The 22,487-nt window shown below is 38.0% G+C and overlaps 1 protein-coding gene across 2 annotated transcripts in view; it reads left to right on the plus strand.

Moving 5' to 3' along the window:
- Window positions 1–22,487, plus strand: part of cacna2d2a (calcium channel, voltage-dependent, alpha 2/delta subunit 2a) — a 214,887-nt gene that overhangs the window by 182,642 nt on the left and 9,758 nt on the right. The window contains exons 14-24 of one of the 2 annotated variants that reach the window (XM_084128532.1): window positions 3,501–3,550; window positions 9,039–9,128; window positions 10,218–10,283; window positions 11,139–11,213; window positions 11,286–11,360; window positions 11,513–11,584; window positions 12,226–12,297; window positions 12,421–12,482; window positions 13,867–13,943; window positions 15,805–15,822; window positions 18,610–18,670. In XM_084128532.1, coding sequence (XP_083984658.1) covers window positions 3,501–3,550; window positions 9,039–9,128; window positions 10,218–10,283; window positions 11,139–11,213; window positions 11,286–11,360; window positions 11,513–11,584; window positions 12,226–12,297; window positions 12,421–12,482; window positions 13,867–13,943; window positions 15,805–15,822; window positions 18,610–18,670 — 718 coding nt within the window. The remainder of the gene's footprint in view (window positions 1–3,500; window positions 3,551–9,038; window positions 9,129–10,217; window positions 10,284–11,138; window positions 11,214–11,285; window positions 11,361–11,512; window positions 11,585–12,225; window positions 12,298–12,420; window positions 12,483–13,866; window positions 13,944–15,804; window positions 15,823–18,609; window positions 18,671–22,487) is intronic. The other variant, XM_084128533.1, reaches the window with a different exon arrangement.

The following is a 22,487-nucleotide window of genomic DNA, read 5'->3' on the forward strand; positions in this document are numbered from 1 at the left end:
CGCAGGCTTTCATTTCGCTCGCCCATATCACAAAGACACAGAGGAACGCCCCTGACACCCTCACAAAGACCACATCGTCCACGTCTCTCCCTTTGCTGTAGAATACGTGTACGACACCATATCTGACTGAAAGCATTCGCAGGTGTCGCTAGATTGGTTAAAAAAAACAGCGGAAAATAACAGGTTTCCTTCTCCGAACATATGCATGAACACTTTGACTAGCTTGTTAAGACTAGGATTGCATCGGATTGTCTGCGTCTTATTGTTTTGTTGTACATCTCGTGCGGCGGAGACAAATGGATTCAGCGTTTTGTAATCATGACCAAGTCAAGGGATCAGACTTGCGGCAACAATGAGAGACATGTTTGTTTGACACGGCTTAGTGTGTGTTGTCACTCCACCGGCTGTCTCTCAGTGCGCTCGTTCACACTCCGCTGACACAAACAGAGTCTCATATGGCCGCCGCTGAATCAGAGCCAATTCCGAGTCTCTTTGATTCCCGGCGACTCGCATTGATTTGATTAGATTCTTTCTGCTGCGCTGATTGGTTTGACCCTCAGACATCTTCTGAACACTTTTTTTTTTTTTTTTTTTTTTTTTTTACACTCTAATTCTCTTGACTTTGATACGCTTCTAACGACTTTTAAATGATTTCTGATTCATTAGCTGAACTAGATTTGACTTCCTTATCTGCAGTCATTTTAGGGGCCGTCGCCTTCTGAAAGGGACGTTCCGGGTTCAACACCAGTTAAGCTTAATCTAATCCAACATTTGTGACATGATGGCAATTACCATGGAAAATCCTTTTGATTTGTCCCTCAGTTTTGAGTATAACTTAAAAAAAGCATATTTTGTTTTAAAAAAATTATTAATATTAATTGTTAATATGTATGCAGTATTTATAAATTAATATTTATTTAATTAACATTTAGTAAAAGAAAAAATAGTCAGTTTTGACAAAAACATCTGCTTTTTTAATTATAAACCTGATTGTGAGATTGTGATAATCTTTTTTAAAGAGTTGGTATTGATAATGGATAGCTAGAAAAGCACAGACGTATCCTGCTGGCCCAGTTTGTAGACACTGATGTCGTCTGGTGATTTGAACTCTACACCCCACCTCTATGTTAATGATGGTTTCAGCTCAAATGAGCTGCAAAATGTTGATCCTGAACTTATCAAGACTGAAATTGTTCAATGACCTTTACTGCAATAATGGCGCACTGGCTGAACCGATTTCTTGTTTGAATGATTTCAATTTGTTTTCATCCCACAGATGTTAGAAAAACACATGGTACCTGTTTAGAAAATATCCATGCATACATCTATACATACATACATACATACATACATGAATCTATCCATACATATATACATACATGCATACATACATAGTCAAGTCAAGTCACATTTATTTATATAGAGCTTTTTACAATACAGATTGTTTCAAAGCAGCTTTACAGAGATAACAGGAAAATAATGCAACAAAGTTTGTTTCCAGAAGAAAATAGCGTCACAGTCCAGCTTAAGTAAGTTCAGTGATGTTTCATTTTTGTTGTAAAAAAGTTATTAATTTAGTTCATTTATATATATATAGCCGCTCTGGAGAAAACCGTGATGTCATCGTCTGGCTCAGTTCAGTTCTCATATAATGGTGTCAATGCAGGCAGATCAATATTACATTTAATGTCCCCAACTAAGCAAGCCAAAAGCCAATGGCAACAAAGGTGAAAAAAGGCAACAGTGGCAAGGAAACAAAACTCCATCAGTGACAGAATGGAGAACAAATCCTTGGGAGAACCCAGGCTCAGTCGCTCAGTTCTCCTCTGGCCAATGAACGAAGAGTGTGTGATTATGATAAAGACAGCATTACAGGTCAGAAGTCAGATTGGATTGGAACAAACAGAAAATTATCCATAAAGATTTACATACATAAATCTATACATGCAGACATACATACATACATACATGCATTCATTCATATATATTCATATATATATACAGTACATACATTAGGGCTGTTTTCGACTAAGAATTTTCATAGTCGAATCTGATTCGTTAGATTTTGCCATAGTCAACTGATAGTCGAACCTTTTTTTTTTTTTTTTTTTAGATAGCAGCTAGATTTTTTCCATTTCAAACAAAAGAGCTAAAAAAAAAACTAAAAGAAAAACATGGTGTGTAACAAATACCTTTTCATTTAAAGCCAGATGAACAAAACATATCACACATATATCATAACATTTCATAAACATGAGGAGCAATATGAGAGAGAAATTTGGTGATCGTTGTTTAGGTACATTAAACCACGTAAAGCTTTTTCACGCCCATGAGAACCGTGTGGAGTCAACTCACAGCTGCTCCGCTGCCCTGCTGAAAATGTGAAGCAGAAACGCTTAATATCAGATAACGTCCATAATAATTGGACTCTGGGTTCGATTTTTTTGACCATTTTCAGTGGTTATGAGGACCAATATGAGAGGGAAATTTGGTGATTGTTGTTTAGGTACATTAAACCACGTAAAGCTTTTTCACGCCCATGAGAACCGTGTGGAGTCAACTCACAGCCGCTCCACTGCCCTGCTGAAAATGTGAAGCAGATTTTTTAATACATTTTTATTTATTTACATTAGTAAGCTACAGGACATCGTCTTTCAAAACATGACCTGCGCGAAAGCGGAAAATATTTTTTTGTACCCAGCCCTTCTGAAAATGCGAATGCGTCTCTGTCCCCAGCACATTTCAAACCAAACTGACGCCCATGTATTCGACTATGAGGTTCATAGTCGAATCAGACCTCTCCGAATCGAATCGTCGAATCCTCGACTATTAGAAGTCAGCCCTAACATACATACATGCAATACATACATATTGTATACTGTACATACATACATGCATACATCTATCCATCCATACATACATACATACATACATACATACATACATACATAAATACATACATGCATACATACATACATGCATGCATTTATCCATACATACATGTATACATACATATATATGAAAATGGCTGTAAGTTTAGTTTGAAGTAGCAGTTTGAAGTGAAAGTCGTTTATATCTGATGTTCTGCTCTTTATTCAGATGCTCTCGTCTCTAATAACGTGGTGAGCGGGCCGTATTGACCCTGCTTGTGTGTCCACTCTCTCAATAATCAGCTCTCTGAAGCACAGTCTCTGAATACTCAATGAGACACTCACACAGACACAAAACAAATCAGCAATTGCCTTAAAATAATTGCACCAAATTTGCCACAGTGATTTCCGGGATTGCTATAAAAAGTAATATATTAAAACAGCTTTTCTTGTCAAAACAAGGTAGTTTAATATTATTGTGTTGGTTATTTTGAACTGCATTAATGTCAGTAGCACACATTCAAACCCCTAAAGTTGTTGCCTATTTAGTTAGCTCATTATGTATGGGTGCAGAGCAAATACGTCAACATTAACCAACCCTGTTACTGGTTTGTGTTTATTTCTGAACAGGTTACTACTTTGAGATCCCTTCCATTGGAGCCATTAGAATCAACACACAGGTTAGTCATTTCTACCGCTTCTTATTTCATATATATGTACATTTTAAAAGAAAGAAATATGTCCATTGAGAAAGGATACATTTATAGCATTACAAAATATTTCTATTTTAAATAAATGCTGTTATTTGAACGTTTTATTCATCAAAGAATCCTGAAAAAAAATTGTCATGGTTTCCACAAAAATATTTAGCAGTAAAAACTGTTTTCAAGATTGATAATAATCAGAAATGTTTCTTGAGCATCAAATCATCATATTAGAATGATTTCTGAAGGATCATGTGACACTGAAGACTGGAGTAATGATGCTGAAAATTCAGCTTTGATCACAGGAATAAATACATTTTAAAATATATTTAAATAGAAAACTGCTTTTTTATTACTGTTTTTACTGGATTTTTGTTCAAATAAATGCATCCTTGGTGGCTTTCTTTTGGTCGTGCATGGCTTTGAGTGGCTCATTGCTTTTATAAAACAACAGCAACATGAGAGACAGTGCTGATACATTAAAATTAATAATCACAATAAACAATGGATCTGCCAGTGCGCATCTCTACTTCAAAAGTGGCTGTGGCAGCCAATCAGATTTCAGAGCCGTTTTAATAAAGCCTCTGTGCATGAATCCAGTTCACTGTAGGTTCATTCTGCTTCATGAGCTTTGAAGCACAATGATGTTATCACAATTTCAAGATATATATGTCACGCTAGAGAGCAGAACTATAAAGATGGAGGGACGGATAAAGCGATACAGACTTCTATATTTAGCATCAATAAGATTCAAATGGGACTGTGATTTCTCTAATCCACTTCCGTACAGTTTTCATTATCCTCCAGCAATCTTTCCCGCGGCCCAGGAAACCCGCCGCAATAACATCGCTCTTCTCCGAAAGCAGTCGGTCCAATTTCCCCACATCCTCCCTGTGATTATTCCGTTCACAGCCTTTCTTCTTTATCTACTCTCTATCACCTTTTACTATCTGTTCCCCTCTTTTTCCAATCCAACTTTGCTTTATTCATTCCTGTCTCCTCCTCCTCATCCCCTCCTCTCGATCTGCGTCTAACCTCCCCACAGGCTCCGGAATAGACCATCAGCTGTTCCATTAGGCTGAGTGTAATTTTATTCAGAGAACTGCCACTTATTCTAATAGCCTGCGTGAGACAGGTGTGTGCTCCTGACTGTATATATGGACATGAGCGTCCAGCACACCTGTGCACCTCACGCTTCCTCCTCTTCTGTCACACACTGTTACACAAATAACCACACTCCCACAGCAAATCTTTACGGATGCTGGTGGATTTCTGTCAGGAAAAACACACTGTAAAAAATCCACCTTCTTCCAACAAATGTAAAAAAATTGCTTAGTAGGAGGAGTCAGTTTATTATTTTGTGTGTACTGACCAAGAATACGCTAAATGTTGCTAACAAAAGTTGTTTAATTGACCTTACTTAGAATATACTCAAGTATTTGTTCAAAATGTTGTTCGAAATTTCCATCTGAGCAAACAGTTTTAAAATTGTTATGTTCCCAGTATGCATTTCAGCTTGAAATACAGCCGAAAGTTGAGACAAATTGTACACAAATTAAATTAAAAGTGCAAAAAACTATTTACAAGATGCACACCATACAAAGAATTGAATATGCAACATAGTGAGGTCACGTGACAACTGTGTAACATACTATTTTATGAAATGTTTATTGTTCCATACTGTATCCTGTTTCACATTTGTAAAGTATACTACAAAATGTGGATGGTGCTATATATTTATTGCATTTAATTGCATATATTTATATACGTATATTTACACTACAGTTCAAAAAAGTTTATGAAAGAAGTTTCTTCTGCTCACCAAGGCTGCATTTATTTGATCAAAAATACAGTAAAAACAATGATATTGTAAAAAATTATTACAATTTCAAATCACTGTCTTCTATTTGAATATATTTTAAAATGTAATTTATTCCTGTGATGCAAAGCTGAATTTTTATACATCATCACAAATCATTCTAATATGCTGATTTGCTGCTCGAGAAACATTTCTTATTGTCAGTGTTAAAAACAATTGTGCTGCTTAATAATTTGTGGGAACCGCAATGCATTTTCATTCAGGATTCTTTAATGAACAGCTAATTAAAAAGAACAGAACTGATTTGAAATAGAAACATGTTTAAACATTATGAATGTCTCTTTTGATCAATTTTGCTGAGTAAAAGTTTTTTTTTTTTTATTCTGTTGACCCCAGACTTTCAAATGGTAGTGTATATAGAATTATTATATTATATATTTATGCTTAATTTGAATTACTCGTGTGCTGTTTGAATAAACACTCAGATATTTACTGTGATTGGATTGAGTTGATTGTGAAATTGTTGCTTTAACTTTATACTCTACTTGTGTAAAATTAAAGTGTCACATTGCTGAAGGCGACGAGTATAACAACAGTAATATGAATATGAATGCGGCTCCTTCATGATTGAGCTGCTGCATTGAGTTCATGAACGTTTATGGACACACAGACTATAAATCCCCAAGCTAATCTGTGCCGGTGTCCTGCTGTGTCACTGCTCTTTATCCTCTCGTTCCACAGAGACCACATTACAGACCCACTGCTGTTTACCTTCCTCCTTTCTCCCGCCTGTCATCGTCTCGGCTGCGTCTCCTGTCCCCACGGCACGTTAAACGGTGTTTTAGTGAGCTAATAATAGAATAGGTTACGCTTGTCAGCACTTCTGTGTTCCAACGAGAAATAAAAGTGGCCTAATGCTGCAGTTTCGTCAAAAGGCCACACTTATACAAGCGAGTGGCTTTCACACTGACACATGAGCTGCTGGCCCTCCATTAGCTGTTGAAAGGTCCGTGTACTTTTGCGTCCATTCCTTTTTCCTTTTTTTAACCCGTAATTGAAAAAACGAAAAATTAACGGTTGTTGTATTTTTAAAACGCAAAGTTGAACACCAAAATTTTAATTTGAACTCTACACACCAAATGCTGCGCAAAATTGATGTATTTTCAGATTTTTGTTTATGACTTTTTGCCCCTTTATTAAACATTTAAAATATTCACAAATTAATATGGAAAAAATGTCGATTTTAGCCTACTGGTTTTCTAAGGCCAGATTAGAACCCGGCAATTATAATTTTCCCGCAGTGTTAAATGATAAGAGCCATGTCTACAGACAGGGGATTTCTGACATGATTTTAAAACACAAAACACACACGGACATTGCAGAGCACCTGTCTCAACTTGTTGTCGGGCGAGGAGTGCGAGATGATGTTGTGCCAGTCATTGCCTGAGACGGGAAGTTTCTGACCCTCAGCTGGAGATAGCTGTATCCTATTTCAATTTCAAGCAATTTCAACGTAATATATGGCTAATATAGGCTATGTGACTTGTGGTGTTATCTCGACAAAGCTGTTTGCATCACGGCATGTGACATGTCCCCTATAAATGCAACTCTCATGAATTTAATTAATTAATTACATAAAATCATTATCCAGAAGTTAAAATATATATAGCTTACTGTGTATCAGCAGTTGATGCTGTGCTTTTGGGACATCTTTTTCTCATGATATAGCCTAGCCATGGGTATGCATTTTAATGTTTCTGCTTTGAGTCTTATAGGCCTAAATTGCAAAAATCTAATTTTTAGTGCGAAAAAAAAAAAAATGTCTACGACGTGAATAATGATATTTGATGTGTATTTGACTCGGAGGATGGCCAACATACACTGCCGGATGGCAAGTTTAAACAAATCTGATTACACAGTAACCTAGCGCACACAGACGTTGGTATCGCGCATCTTATTTTGTTCACAATGACAGTTAAATGCAATTTTTATTAAATTTGAATAAAACTTAAAAACACTGCTTGAACCAACTCCGCTGAGAACTAATAGGCCCTATAGGCTTGTGTGTTGTAGCTAGTCCATATCCTACCCCTGGTTTCACAGTTAGTCCCAGACTAAAATGCATGTTTAAGCTGTTTTACCTGAAAGCAACTTGCACTGACATATCTTAAATGAAGTCAGATAGAGTCTTGAGATCTTTTGTCTATTGTCTATGGATGTTTTTTTCTTGCTTTCTAAGGCACGTTTATAAAAGCTACTTACATGTCCTAATTGAACTAAGGCCTAATCTTGGCTTAGTCTAAGCCCTGTCTGTGAAAACAAGACATTGTGTTCCAGTTCATTAGTTTCCCCACTCTACAGGCAGGACCAACCTGCGGTCGGAAGTTGATGACCGGTTATTTGGCAGCAAAGGGAATTCGAGCCGCAGAAAGTCGAGTTGGACAATACATCGACCATACCATGATATGCGCAAATAAAATGCAGAAATAAAATTTTGCATTTTTGTAAAACGGAAAAAAAGTTGTGTCAAGTATTTGATTTTCAATTAAATAAGCATTGTATATAAGGAAAATAAGTTTGTATGTGAATATTTTTTCACCAGTCTAAAAATGAAAAGTCTAAAAGTTAAAAAAGGAAAAAGGAATGGACGCAAAAGTACACGGACCTTGAAAGACTGCATTTATTAATTATATGTTTACTTGGCCCAGCGTTGACCTAGGGTCGTGAAATATTCGGTTGAATTTCATGAAATGTCAAAATAAACAGGACAAAAATTGATTGTGTTTTTCTCACGGTCAGAATGAAAAAACATGGAAATATAATGAAAATTTAAAAATGTTAATAAAATAATACAAAAATATTTAAAAATTTAATAATAATTGAAAATTGAATAATACAATTAATAAAACACAGACAATTCTATAGTTACTTTAAGTTTTGCTCAGTTCATTTAAATGTTTAAATTAAGTGCAATCTCTAGAAAATTAAATAAAGAATCATGAATGGCTGGAAACATCAAGGACATTCATTGGTCAAAAGGTTTGGCGAAACTAATTAAAAAATAAAGTGTATTTTTAGCATAAATGTATACTTGTTTTAATCTATTTAGCTTTAATTTATATTTATTTCAGTTTTCTTTATTTAAACACATCTTAATTTCTTTTTCTGTTGACTTTGGGGTCAAATATGAGCCTGTTGTTTTGCGAGGTTCACTTCTTTAAATGATTAACCTCCCGAAGAGAGTCGTGTTGAAGTCATAAATGTCGTTTATAAGTGCGTGCTTACGGCGATCCAACAAGTGTCATCCTGTGGCAGACCACCCTACCTCTGCAGAGCGAGGATGTGCTTTCTGCCCGCTGTAATATGCTTTAATAGCTGCTTTCTGATGATTTGTTCCGGCTGGAAGTGCAGCTGGCTTCACTGGCCCCTCGGGCGGACACTTTTAACAGCGTGCTTTATGTAATGGAGCGGCGAGTCGGAGTCGTTTGCTTTATGGCGGAGGGAGGTGTGAGAGCGGAGAGTGTTAATAGTTCAAACCTGTTGAGAATAGATGGTTTTTGATTGGTGATTCTGGGCATGCTTGTTGTAAAATTGTGTTGGAATACTATTCTTATGATATATGTGTGTTTTTTTTTTCATTTTCAGGAGTACTTGGATGTTCTGGGACGGCCGATGGTGCTGGCAGGCCAAAGGGCAAAACAAGTGCAGTGGACCAACGTTTACCAGGATGCTCTGGTATGGAAGATTACCATCATCTTCATCATCATAATCATCAGCAGCAGCAAACTCAAAATTGCATTTTATAGTTTCAAATATGGCCAATTCATAGGTCTGCCCGGACTCTGAAACCACTTGAATTGTGTGTTTGTTTATTACAAGTTAAATCAGACAATTAAATTAATATTATAATCAATAGTTCATTTTATACTTCAAAATAGCATGTTGACAGTAAATTCAAAATTAACATTCTATTGCATTTTTATTGCACAATGGCCTGTCTAATTCACAAATCAATCATTCAATCACTGTGATTCTTTTAAATGAATCATTTGGTGACTCAATCTGAATAGAACAATGGACTGAATCGGTCAGATGACTCACTTTCTCTGTGAATCATCTTTGATGACTCACTCACTGAACTGCAGGTATTACTGTATGTCCGAGTCAGAAACTTTTTAAAATACATGTTTAGTAAAACTAGCCAACTTACTGACTGGTTGTTCAAATGATAAAGTGTACTTAAATATACATGTGCTTATGCTGCTGAAATAAGTTGGTTACACTTTATTTTAAGGTGTCCGTGTTACAGTATTGTACATTTTGAATACTGTCTTATAATAATTAACTACATGTACTTACTATAGAGTGAGGGTTTGGTTTAGGGTTAGTTGCATGTAATTATGCATCATTTATAGCTATTACTACAGTAACAAGGACACTGTAAAATAAAGTGTTTCCAATAAGTTTTGTTTATAAACTGCTGAAGTAGAAATGTTTGGTTTTGTTTAGCACGTTTGCAAGATAGAAACACACAAACACATCCCGTTATTCATTGATTTGAGACTGAGAAACCGTTTCAGATTGCATTGTTAGCGGTGGCCACTGACTGTGATATTGTTCATTCTTTGTTTTATTACCAGACTGCACAAATTTGAATCTCCACAGCTAGTTTGCTTTGTCATTGACCATATAATTTTACTAGGAGTTGGACGGCGGTTTATATGAGGCAGTGTTTTATTCATGTGTGCAGTGTACTGTGAGATCCTTCCTCTAGTTCACAGCGAAAACAACAAACATTTGATGTTTCTGTATTTGTTTTTACAGGGTTTAGGTCTCGTCATTACCGGCACAATGCCCGTCTTCAATCTCACCGCTGACGGGGACTCCAAAGTAAGTCACGAGCAGCTTCCTGTAATTGAACTGCTGGTAATTTGTTTTGTATACCCTGCAGGACGAAACAAATGTTGCATTATGGCGTTTTTGCATTATTAGTATGATCACGATCCACTTCTAATTCTTAGCATGTTCCCTAACTGACATTGACAAACTGTTTGAGAGCGGCATGTTTCACAGTGTTGAATGCATATTGAACAGGGCTTGACTTTGAAGACACACCAGGCCGTTTGACTTTTGAAGTTTTATATGTTATATTGTTACATTTATTTTACATTTATTTACTATAATAGCCTGGAATGAAGTTGCAATCACTTTCATGATATATGAACATTTCCAGGTGAAACTATACTTTGAATATTGTCCAGATGCTTCCGAATTGAATCTGTAGCGTTTGTACTTGTGCATTGATTGATGAGTAATTTCCATTAGATGATCAACTGTCCTGGCAGTATGACTGATAAATGGAGAGTGCATTATAATTCTACACATCGCATGCCATCACATATGGCATATTTGTTTGAAGGCACATTCATTCCTCTCCTTATTTTCCCCTTCAATTTATGTCGTTTCCAGATGCTTTCTTGCCAAAACTATATTTCTTTTTTTCTTTTTTTTGACTTTGACTTTGACAATGTCCATGATAACTATGATACAACAACTCAACGTTATGTATAACATAAAAATGAAGAATGTGCTTGTTGCAAAAACAGTGCACTCTCGAAGCATTCATCCATTTTTGTTTTTGACTCCTGGCTGTTAGCTTACCTGTGGTTTTGTCATACATCAATTCTGCCCCCTTGTGGTCCTTTTCATTGCATTTTTTGTTTCCTTCTGGTTTCTTTATTTCAGAATCAGTTGATTCTCGGTGTCATGGGTGTAGACATCGCCCTCAATGAAATTAAAGAACTCACACCGCGGTATAAAGTAAGTGAAATAATTATTTTTCAGTCCCTTTTCTTCCAATCATCAGTCATTAATTAGTGTGTCTGTACCCAGCTTGGAGCCAATGGTTACACGTTTGCCATAGATCCCAATGGATACGTGCTGCTACACCCCAACCTACAGCCTAAGGTGAAAATCATCGAGTTTCTCACTTGTTTATAGATCTTACATTTTGCCCTAAATGTAGTTATTCTCTTGTTTTCTTCCTGCCTTAAATTTTTAATGACATGTCTATCTCCATATCTATAATAATATTTTTTTTCCCTAATGGATTTGTACAGATCATTAACTTCAGAGAGCCGGTCACATTGGACTTCTTGGATGCTGAACTTCCAGACATCAACAAGGAGGAGGTGAACATCTCTGAAACAAGTTATCTCATGCAAATATGCCAAATACATCATTAAAATGCCATTAAGTAACTAATCGGACAACCTTTCCTTCATGAGATTTAGCCCATAGGATGTGTGTCTGGAAAAAATATTGTTTTCTTTTTATTAAAATTTTGATGCCACTTAACCATTTGAAGTCAGCAAGATTTTTTTGGGGGGGGATTGGGGGTTGGGTTGTTCTTTTATTCAGCAAAGATGATCAAAATTGATTGATCAAAAATGACAGTAAAGACATTTTATAAAATTACCAAAATAAATGCTCGTTTGGACTTTTGAGTGGAGTAATGATGGATCACAGGAATCAATTATATTTTCAAATAGAAACTGCTATTTTAAATTATAATATTTCACTATATTACTGATTTTACTGTATTTTTGCTCTAATAAATGCAGCTTTGGTGAGCATACGAGACTTCTTTCAAAAACATTTAAAAATCTTACCAACACCAAATTTTGTAACAGGAAAACTCAACGATTTCCTAGAAAGATTTTAAATCACATTTAAATCACTTTAATGTACTAACGTGTTATCCTAGATCTAGAGCACACTGCAAAATATTAATACACAATGAGCTTATTAAGAATCTTTTATCCTTTCCTAGATCCGTCGTCAAATGATTGATGGCAAATCTGGACAGAAGAGATTCAAGACACTAGTAAAGTCTGTTGATGAGGTGAGTCACATGACCTCTTACTAAAAATAATGTGAGATAGTGTGCTATTTTAAATAGTGTGATATGTAATGAAAATGTTGCGGTTGTTTGGTAATCTGCTGCTCTTTGTGTGTGTATTTTCAGCGCTACATTGATGAGGCCCAGAGGACGTACATATGGAGTCCAGTGAGTGGCACAGATTACAGGTATGAATATGACACGCTCGCTCATTCATGTTTCTGATGATGTCAGTCACTTTGTTTCTACATCCTCTTGGCTAGTTTAAAAGTTTAGACTGTAAAACATTCAATGCCAAAATGAGCAGTATGGTTCTATAAGTTGGTCTTTATAGCAGGACATTTTGGATATTAGCAATTATTCCAATGAATTTACATATTCTGTGCATTATATTTTCCATTATAAAGCACAATATAGGGCTTTATAACTCTTTAAAATTTATTTATTTTATTCTTATTCATCAAATGTTCATCCTCCTCAGTAGATCAACCTGTCAGCTGGTTTTCTGTTTTTATGTAATATAAGGGATTTTTGCAACCTTGTTAAAACTTGAATTTGGAACATGAGGCCTGATTTAGGTAATTGTATTATTTTATATAAAAAAAAATTGGGTTAGGGTTTCAAATGTTTTATACTCATTTTTATGTTCTTAAATTATTTAAAAGTGCACTTTTACATGATTATGTAAAATTATGGACTTAATTATGCTCTTTGATTTACTAATGTTTATTAAATGTGCTATATAAAAAAACTTTACTAACCTAAATATAAATAGCAGGGTTGCAAATATAGTTAGTTAGTTACGTATATTACCCATAAATTAAAGAAATTTATTGGTTTCACCATTTTATCAGTAACTTGTTTACAGAATGCTTGAGCTTGATGGATGGATGGATGGATGGATGGATGGATGGATGGATGGATAGATAGATAGATAGATAGATAGATAGATAGATAGATAGATAGATGGGTGGGTAGATGGGTGGGTGGGTGGATGCATGGATGGATGGATGGGTGGGTGGATGCATGGGTGGATGCATGGATGGATGGGTGGATGCATAGATGGATGGATGAATGGAAGGGTGGGTGGGTGGATGCATGGGTGGGTGGGTGGGTGCGTGGATGGATTGATGGGTGGGTGGGTGGATGAATGGAAGGGTGGGTGGGTGGATGCATGGATGGGTGGGTGGGTGGATGCATGGATGGGTGGGTGGGTGGATGAATTGAAGGGTGGGTGGGTGGATGCATGGATGGGTGGGTGGGTGGGTGGATGCATGGGTGGATGGGTGGATGGATGGATGGATGGATGGGTGGGTGGGAGGGTGGATGCATGGATTGGTGGGTGGGTGGATGCATGGATGGGTGGGTGGGTGGGTGGGTGGGTGGATGCATGGATGGATGGATGGATGGGTGGGTGGGTGGATGGATGGATGGATAGATATATGATTGATTGATTGATTGATTGATGTATTGATTGATGTATTGATTGATTGATTGCTTTTGTGTCTTTGAAAGTGCCAGTTATGATCATATGCAGATGATTTTGAACTTTCGCTCTCTCCGTCCCTGCAGTCTGGGTTTAGTTCTGCCGTCCTACAGTGAGAACCACATCAGGGCCATCCTGAGCGACCAGATCCTCCAGGTCCAGTGTAAGTACCAGAGGCTGGCTAACTCATAGCCTGCTCACCTTTCTTTCTTCCCAAAGAGAATTCCAGCTCCCCCTCTCTCGCCCCCTCTCGTCCAATCAACGGAGAGCCCCTCCCCCCCTCTCTGACATCACAGCAGCGTCGGGTCCGGGCCCTCGGCGTCCCGTTCCAGCACTGGGAGAGCGAGAGTGGACGTGTTCTTCTGTGAAACCCCACCCTACCTCTTCCCTCTTCCCTCCTGTCCTCATGCTGTTCTGTACCGAGGTGATTTTTCTTTCCCTGCACGGATGAAAAGAAAAAACCCTCACTAAAAACCAGAGAGGTGAAAGCTGTGGTTTTACTGTGTTTACTGAGTTGAAAATAATGGTGACCATGTGCTATTATTTTTCCTTTTGCCAAAACATTTAAAAAATGCTCTCGTCTTCTCTCTCACATTGACGATTCTGAAGCATCTTTTGTCTGGACAGGTTTTGTTTTTTTGTTTTGTTTTGTTTTTTTGTTAGCGAGATGTGAAAAGAGGCATGCTTTTGCTTTTCACTGTGTGCTTTATATGTTCAGTGGTGTTTATTATTTGCTCTGATGCTCACTGTGCTGTATTGTTTGCCGGCAGCTTTGGAATCAGTCAATAAATAAGAAAAAAGTATCCCACAATGCCCCCTGATGGGCCATTGTCCCTCACTGGAGATGGAACGCCTTTGGTTTTCCTTTCTTTCATTCATTTTCCTTGTTTTTCGTTTGCTTTTGTTTGTTCTTTCTTTATTTTATGATATTTTTGTTTGTTCTTTGTTTATTTTATGATTCTGTATCTAGTCCTTTCATTTGCTCAGTTCATCTTTAGGTCCTTCTTTCTTATGTTGTTTTTTGTTTTAGTTCATTCTTTTATTCTAATTTAATTGTTTGTTTCATCTTTTGTTCATTCTTTTATTTGTTTTGCTCATTTTTTGCCTTCGTTCTCTCTCTTTCTTATTAAATTAAATTTCATTCATTCTTTATGCCATTTGTTACTCTTCTGTTACTTCAGACCTTTTTTGCTTTTCATTCGTTCTTTTATGTTTGTTTGTTCATTTGATCTTTAGTTCTTTCATTAATTCTTGTGTTCATGCTTTCATCTATTTTTATTTGATCTTTTGTTTGTTCTTTTGGGGGGGGTTGTTTATTTAATTTTTTTTTTAGTTTGATCTCAACTTTGTTTTTATACTATATGCACGTTGTTTATTCTTTCATTTGTTTTTTGTTCTTTTTTCTTTCTTCATTTGATCTGTAGTTCATTCTTTCATTGTTTTTATTTTGTTTCTTTTGATCTTTAGTTTGTTTTTTGTTTGTATTTTGTTTGTTTTACATTTGTTCTTTTGGCCTTTGGCCAAACCTATTGGTTTGAAATTAAGCTTTCGTTCTTTCTTTCTTTCTTTCTTTCTTTCTTTCTTTCTTTCTTTCTTTCTTTCTTTCTTTCTTTCTTTCTTTTTTCTTTATTTCCTTCTACTCCAAAGCGTTCCTCTCTTCATAGCTATTGTGAGATTCTTATTTTGTGACTATATTTATATATATATATTCCTTTTTTCATGTTTGTCATATTATTGATATGGTGAAGGTTCATTAGCTCTGATTCTGGTCTTGTGTCCTCAGATGTTCTCTCCTCGTCTCCGTTCACTTCTCTCCGTTTACTTGTTGCATATATTCTTTGTGGCTTGTCATTCATTTTGGTTTCCTGTTCTCAGTTGTTCATTACTGTTTTGACTGACTTGATTTTACTTCTTTTGAAAAAACAATATTTTTATTCAAACAGTCATTGAATAAAATATTGTCTGTGACCCCCCTCCTCCCCTTACCCGTCCCCCCTGTTTCTTTTCTGCTCTCTCCTCCTCAGATGGATCAGACTTCAAGGGCAAGTATACACCATATTGGTCCACCACCTTTGTTACTCTACTTCCTTCCTCGTACCCTTGTCCTAAACTCCCCGCTGACGCCCACCTCCACCTGTTCCAGCCTGCTTGCCTCCTCTGTTCCTCCTGCCCGCCTTGCCTTCAAGACCCTCCTCTTCCTCTCTCTCCTCCTCTTCCTCACTCCCTCACTCACCCACCCACCCTCTTGCTGCGGCCTAGACCCACATCTTTCTCTTTTCCCTTCTCAAGCTCTCTCTCTCTCTCTCTCTCTCTCTCTCTCTCTCTTGGCTCGGACAGCCGTTTAAGGTCTCTCCTTGACATCCTGAAAAAGAATAAAATATGATTTTTCTCTCACTGTCAAAACGTATTTCTAATCCCTGTGTCCATTACATTTGGGAAAGTTCTCTTCCACCTGTCTCCTCCTCCCTTTTTTCTTCCTCGGTGACAGTGTTACCATCCTTAAGTTACTCAAATTGGTGCATTTACTGTCGAAATTGTCAGTTGTTGTTTGTCACAGCTAGTAAAAGTCCTACTCTAGTTATATAGATGCAGTCATTTGTTTGGAAGCATCCCCAAAGTAAGCCTAAGCATTACTGTAGGATGAATTAGCAATTAGAGTAGTACAAGTATGATATTATTGTGGTCTTTGTTGAGAAGTAATAATTGATGTTTGAGTGTAGCATATCATTGTCTGTTTGATCAGATTTTTTGGACCTAAAAATGAAAATGCAACTCCAAAACTATATGACTTTCTTTCATCCATTGAACACAAAATATCACATTGTGCAGAATGTTTATTCTGCTCCATTTCTTTTAATGAAAATATATACTGTGCAGTCCCTGTCAACCTCCAAAAAGATCAAAAGAGCATAATAAAGGGATTATAAAATAGTCCTATTACTTGTGCACTGTATTCCAGGCTTTCTGAAATCATTTAAAAGCTTTGTATGAAGGACCAAACAAAATCATTACTATTTTCACTTTTCAGTAAACACATTTTAACTTTGATCTCGTCCCCACAAAAAGCATTTTATGATTTTGTTTTTGTTTTTTAAACTTGAAGTTTAGCTTTTTGGTGCTTGACATTGCCTGATCAGTGTTCGTTTTATTTATATGCTATTATAGTATTTATTAATATTATGAATTAGATTTATTACTTCAAATTAAACTTATATATTTCTGTTTAATTGCCAAAGCAACAAATTTTTGTAACTAAGTTTTTAATTTAATATTTATATTTAATTTAATATTTATTTTATTTTACTTTATTTAAATTAAATTAAATTTAATTAAATTAAAGAAATAAATTTGTAATAGTTTTAGTTTTAAGGCAAGGCAAGTTTGTATATACAAAGTGTACTTTATTAGCACATTTCATGCACAATTGTAATATAAATATACTGTATGTATTCAAAGTGCTTTAAACTAAAAGGAATTCAAACAGATAACAGATGCAAAAAAATAAAAAAAAGTAAAAGTTTAAAAAAAAAATTGAAACGTATATAAAACAAATAAGGATAAAAGAAATGAGTGCAGTCAGTAGTATTTCAGTAAATTCTCAGCTATTCAGATGGATATAGCTTTGGTTAGCAATAACAACATTGTGATTACACTATATACTTTCATTGAATAGAATAGAGCAGTTCCAACATCCTCCAAAACATCTCCCATTGTTCTCCATATTGGTTTGAGGGTGAATAAATGATCTTGAATTTCTATTTTTGCGTAAACTGTTCCATTAAATCTCGAAGACTGAATAGAAATGTTGCCATACAGCTGAACACTTAAAGACAGACCTCTATGAGCATGTGATGTTGTCTTCCATTTAGCCACAGTTTATTCTTTTAGGTTTTTCTATTACTGTTTATAATGATCAGTTGAGGGGCAGGAATAGGCTGCAGATGAATTTGCTAGATGGCCTCCTTTAGGTCCTTTCCTGTTGTCTCGGTGCTGGAGCTCTTGGTAGCGGCCGGTTGGTTTGTCGTCCTCCTCTTACACCCCGTGTTTTCATCAGCTTGACCCCTCTGTGCGTCTATCACCCTCCAGACTGCCACTGTGGACGTGCCGCTACGTCTTCAAAATCCCTGACCTGGAAGTGCTAGACATTGTGGTGGGAAAACTACCTGGGCACAACAGGGGTTTCATTGGGATATATACCTTTTTTTTACAGACTAATGTGACTTGTTTACTTGTTTAACATCATTATTTGTTGATTATAAAGACATGCAAATGCTTCAATAACATGTAGTAGATTAAACTGGGTTGCCCTTCCTCTTGCCCTTCACAATGCTGGGCACTTTCTCCGATTGTGTCTCTGGAGCGGCTCCGCGGTGCCAGTCTGGGGTGATCACCTCCATCAGGACCCCTGTCTCACCCACTCCCAGCTACACGGTTTGCCATGTTGATGCCTGTTGAAAAAGAAAGCGGCACGGCACACACTGTTTATGAAAACGACGTCGGAGAACTCGCTTCGTCTCAATGTGTATCCCGGGAGTCGAGCCAGTTCTCCGACTTGCAAAAGAATGAAATTTTAACAAAAATTCCAATCAATCTAAAACTGTCTGCTTTCCCAATTTTTCCATTATTTTGGCCAATGCGACTCCATTGAAGGCACCATAGTGGCTAACGCTGGTATTCCCCCATGATTCCTCAGTGTTGCGTATGGTAACGTCCCCACTGCGTTCCTGCACCTTTTGAAGAGCAGCTGATGTTCATTTGTTTCTCAGAAGCCTCCCTGTGTTCTCCACCCTCCGCTTCCCCCTGGATAATCTTGCCCGTTTCTGTTGCAGATTTTGAGTCTCTCCTGCCAAACACTTTTGAGTCAGAGGGACATGTGTTCATTGCCCCCAGGTAGCTTTGTGTGACTTCTTGAAGCCACGTTCCTGTTTTCGTGCATACGTCCATCCCTAACCTCCTTTTCAACATACCGTAGTGACTGTAGTCTCTGTGTGTTTGCTGTGCGTAACGTGTCTTTCCATTTTAACCCAAGTGAATGTGTTTATTTGTTGTTCTGTCTGTCGAGACTCCTCGCCGTCACCCGTAGGAAAGAAAAAAATCCTAAAAAGATCTCTTTAATGTGTCAATTAATTCTGCTAGACAGCAGTAAAAACAAAAAATGGAGAATTTTACTGTTCTGGGTTCATTACAAGTACACTCCTAAACAAAATAATGATTCTTTATTGCCATTGATGGTTCCATAAAGAACCTTTAATGAACAACCTTTAAATGTCGTTTCGTTTTTATAAAAAAGCAGTAGTTATGCGTACATTATTTCACTTAAAATTGAATTCTATTGGAGCCAGTAAATTAAAGCTTGTATTTTTCTTAAACCGCATATCTTATTTCTTCTAGGGATGTTTAATCAATGCATTTTCTGCAGGTGAAGTATGCTCTATTTAAAATACTTTACTCTTTCCCCACCAGAAAAAAAAAAAAAAAAACAGCATTTTTTATCATTTTCACAAAAATGTCATGGCCCCCAGAATAATTTGTTGCATGAATATCTGAATATGCAATATATCAAAAGAAAGAACAGAGCCTCTGCTTTTAAACAACCAAATAGAACGTTTTATTCTAGCTTAATCCATTCTTTTTTCATCAACACTTGAATGTGGGTGTTTCATAAAAAAAGCAACATTTTGAACAAAAACATGAGAACATAAAAATGTTTTGCATAGTCTACTTATCTCTTTTTTCTGCTCCTTTTTTGCCTGTTTTGATCCAGAGATTCTGTACACTTTCAGAATATACGTAATAGCGCCTCCCACCGTATAACAGTGAAAACATGGAAAGCTGGAAAATTCCGTCAATGGCGGGGAAAGAGTTAACGGGTAGTTGTAACGGGTACACTGAAAAAAAAATCCCGTTGTTTTTACAAAAAAATCCTGGCAGCTGTGGTTGCCAGAATAATTCTGTAAAAAATACAGTAAAAATGTAAACATATTTACAGAACAACCTGTAAATTGTATAGTATAAAATTGTAACATTTCAATTTAAACCGGCAACTCCAAAAACTACTACTAAAATTTGTTTTGTACCTTTAACATATACTGACAACCACCATAAAAATGCAAGTGTTAAAAGAGGAAGCCTCATGAAGAATTATGAAGAAGCTGATCACAAGTAGCCTTTCCACAATCTGAATTATACTAGTATACAGAAACACAAAACACCATCATGGGAACACACATGACACTAAAATAATGCAATAAACATTCATTAAACAACAGAAGATGTAACATAAAACGCCTTGGTTACCACTGTAACCTCGAGGGAACTTTCAAGGGAACTCGCGTTGCGTCGATTGTTCTGTGAGGAAGTTCTTTGGGGCAAGAAAAACAGCCAACATCTCCAGGCGGTTGATGTGCCATGAGAGTGGTGGTCCCTCCACAGACCCTTAGTCGAGCGTCCTTCTAGGATCGCTGTCCAGCCCGTGAGAGAGCCATCTGTCGTTAGCGTCTTGCGATGACAAGAAGCTCCGAACACGGGACCCTCGGACAGGAACCAAGGTTTCTTCCATATAACCAGGGCACGTAAGCATCGCCGCGTGACCCTGATCATGCGAAAGGGGTTGTGGTCCTGAGCCACCACTGCAGGGGTCTCATGTACAACAGTCCAAAAGGTATTACATTGGACGCTGCTGCCATCAGACCCAACAGTCTCTGAAACTGTTTGACAGTGAGTGACTGGCCTAGCTTTATTCTTTTCACAGCCGAAAGGATCACCGTGCCGGTGAAAGGCGTGCCTGCATCAACATTGAGTCCCAAACCACGCCTAGAAAAGTGGTCCTCTGTAGTGGAGAAGCACACTCTTTTTGACGTTTAGCTGTAACCCCAACTCTATCATGTGGACGAGAACGACATATCGATGCCGAACTGCCAACTGATGCGACTGAGCCAGAATCAACCAATCGTCAATGTAGTTCATGATGCGAATACCCTGCAGATGCAGTGGCGCCAGAGCTGCATCTATGCATTTCGTGAAAGTGCGGGGTGATAGTACTAGGCGGAACGGAAGAACACGATATTGGTAAGCTTTGCCCCCGAAAGCGAAGCTCAGAAACTTCCTGTGATATGGAAGGATGGATATATGGAAGTATGCGTCCTTGAGATCTATCATGACAAACCAGTCCTCAGATCTGATCTGTGACACGATTTATCTCAGTGTTAACATTTTGAACTTTAGTTGCATGACTGACTCGTTCAGAACTCGAAGATCCAAAATGGGACGCAACCCCCCATCCTTCTTTGGATCTACTGGCTGTAAAACTCGGTTTCCCTGTAGGAGGGAGGTACAAATTCTATGGCCTCTTTCTCTAACAGGGTTTTCACTTCTTGTTCCATTACTAGAACCTGCCCTGGGCCCACCACAGTGGATAGGACCCCTTATAAACCTGGGCGGGCGAGACCCAAACTGTATTTGATACCCTTTTTCTATGGTGTGCAGGACCCAACGAGAAACATTTGGCAGCGTGGAGGCCAAAAATTCTACTAGTGGTACCAGCCTCTCGAGACTGGCTTCTGGTTTTTGGCCCGACGCTCTATAATGGCGAACCGGCAGGGAACGACCGACCTGACTACTTTAGAACCTTCCTTAGAGGGGGCAGGCATCCCGAGGCCACTGCGTTTCCGGCTGGACCTTGAGATATGTGCTCGCCAGAGACCGCTGCGCCCTGAAGCACACGAGGAGGCAGGGTTGGCAGAGCGGTTCCCTGAAGACACCGAAGGGAGACGGGCACCGTATAATGAGGTGTTGACCGCTCCACTTCGGGGGGGACTGCCGAGCCCTCAGGCATCAGGACCTCTTCCCCGCAGCCTTCTTCGAGATAATGACGGTCCTCAGATCCGTCTTACCCCTCGAAGACTGTGGCTGAGGGCACCCTCCCTGTCCCCAGCCTTTCTGTGTATAATTCAAAATAGAGGAATAGTTCGATATTTGTGCACTATAGACTACGAAACCGGTTTCTCCCACGATCTCCACACCTCGGTAGGCCCCAGCGTTGAAGTTGTGACCGCGATGACAGGAAGCGTCCAGCCATCTTGCTTTTGGAACGAACATCTTGCTCATCTGCTGGCCAGTCAATACTCAGTCTTTCAACTGCTCTTGTTACAAGCTCCTCAAACGCATGAAACTGAGGTGGCGAGTCCTCAGTATGTCTTGCATCGACACTGATAACATCTAGTTCCTCAGAACTAGGTAGCTGCAGTGTCGGTGCCTCAATCGGGGCGGAAGGAACGGCAGCACGTGTTTACAAACCCTGAGAGAAGGCACTGGACCTATTAGGTGACCTATTAGCCAGCACCTCGAGTGCTGAGTGTGCATGCACCTCACCCTAACAAGCTACACAAAGAATGTGTGTGTGTCCACCCGTTAAATAATGCAAACAACACCAAAAATGAAAAGGACAGTTTCACAATGAGCGCTACTGAAGACACAGAAGCTGGCGAAGGAAACTTTATAGTTTCCTGGTTCGTGACGTCAAACGCCTCCTACGTTCCGCCACACCATTGGACTGATTTTACATGTGCTTCAAGACGTCATCACGCGAAGCGTTCCCTCAGCGTCAATCGACGCAGCGCGAGTTCCCTTGAAAGGGAACCCAAATGTGCATAACTGATGACAAAAAGAAAAAGAAAAGTTAATTTAAACTAAATATTTTCAAATGTGA

Source organism: Abramis brama (genome assembly GCF_963993115.1).
Source record: "Abramis brama genome assembly, chromosome: 11".
Lineage (NCBI taxonomy): Eukaryota > Metazoa > Chordata > Actinopteri > Cypriniformes > Leuciscidae > Abramis > Abramis brama.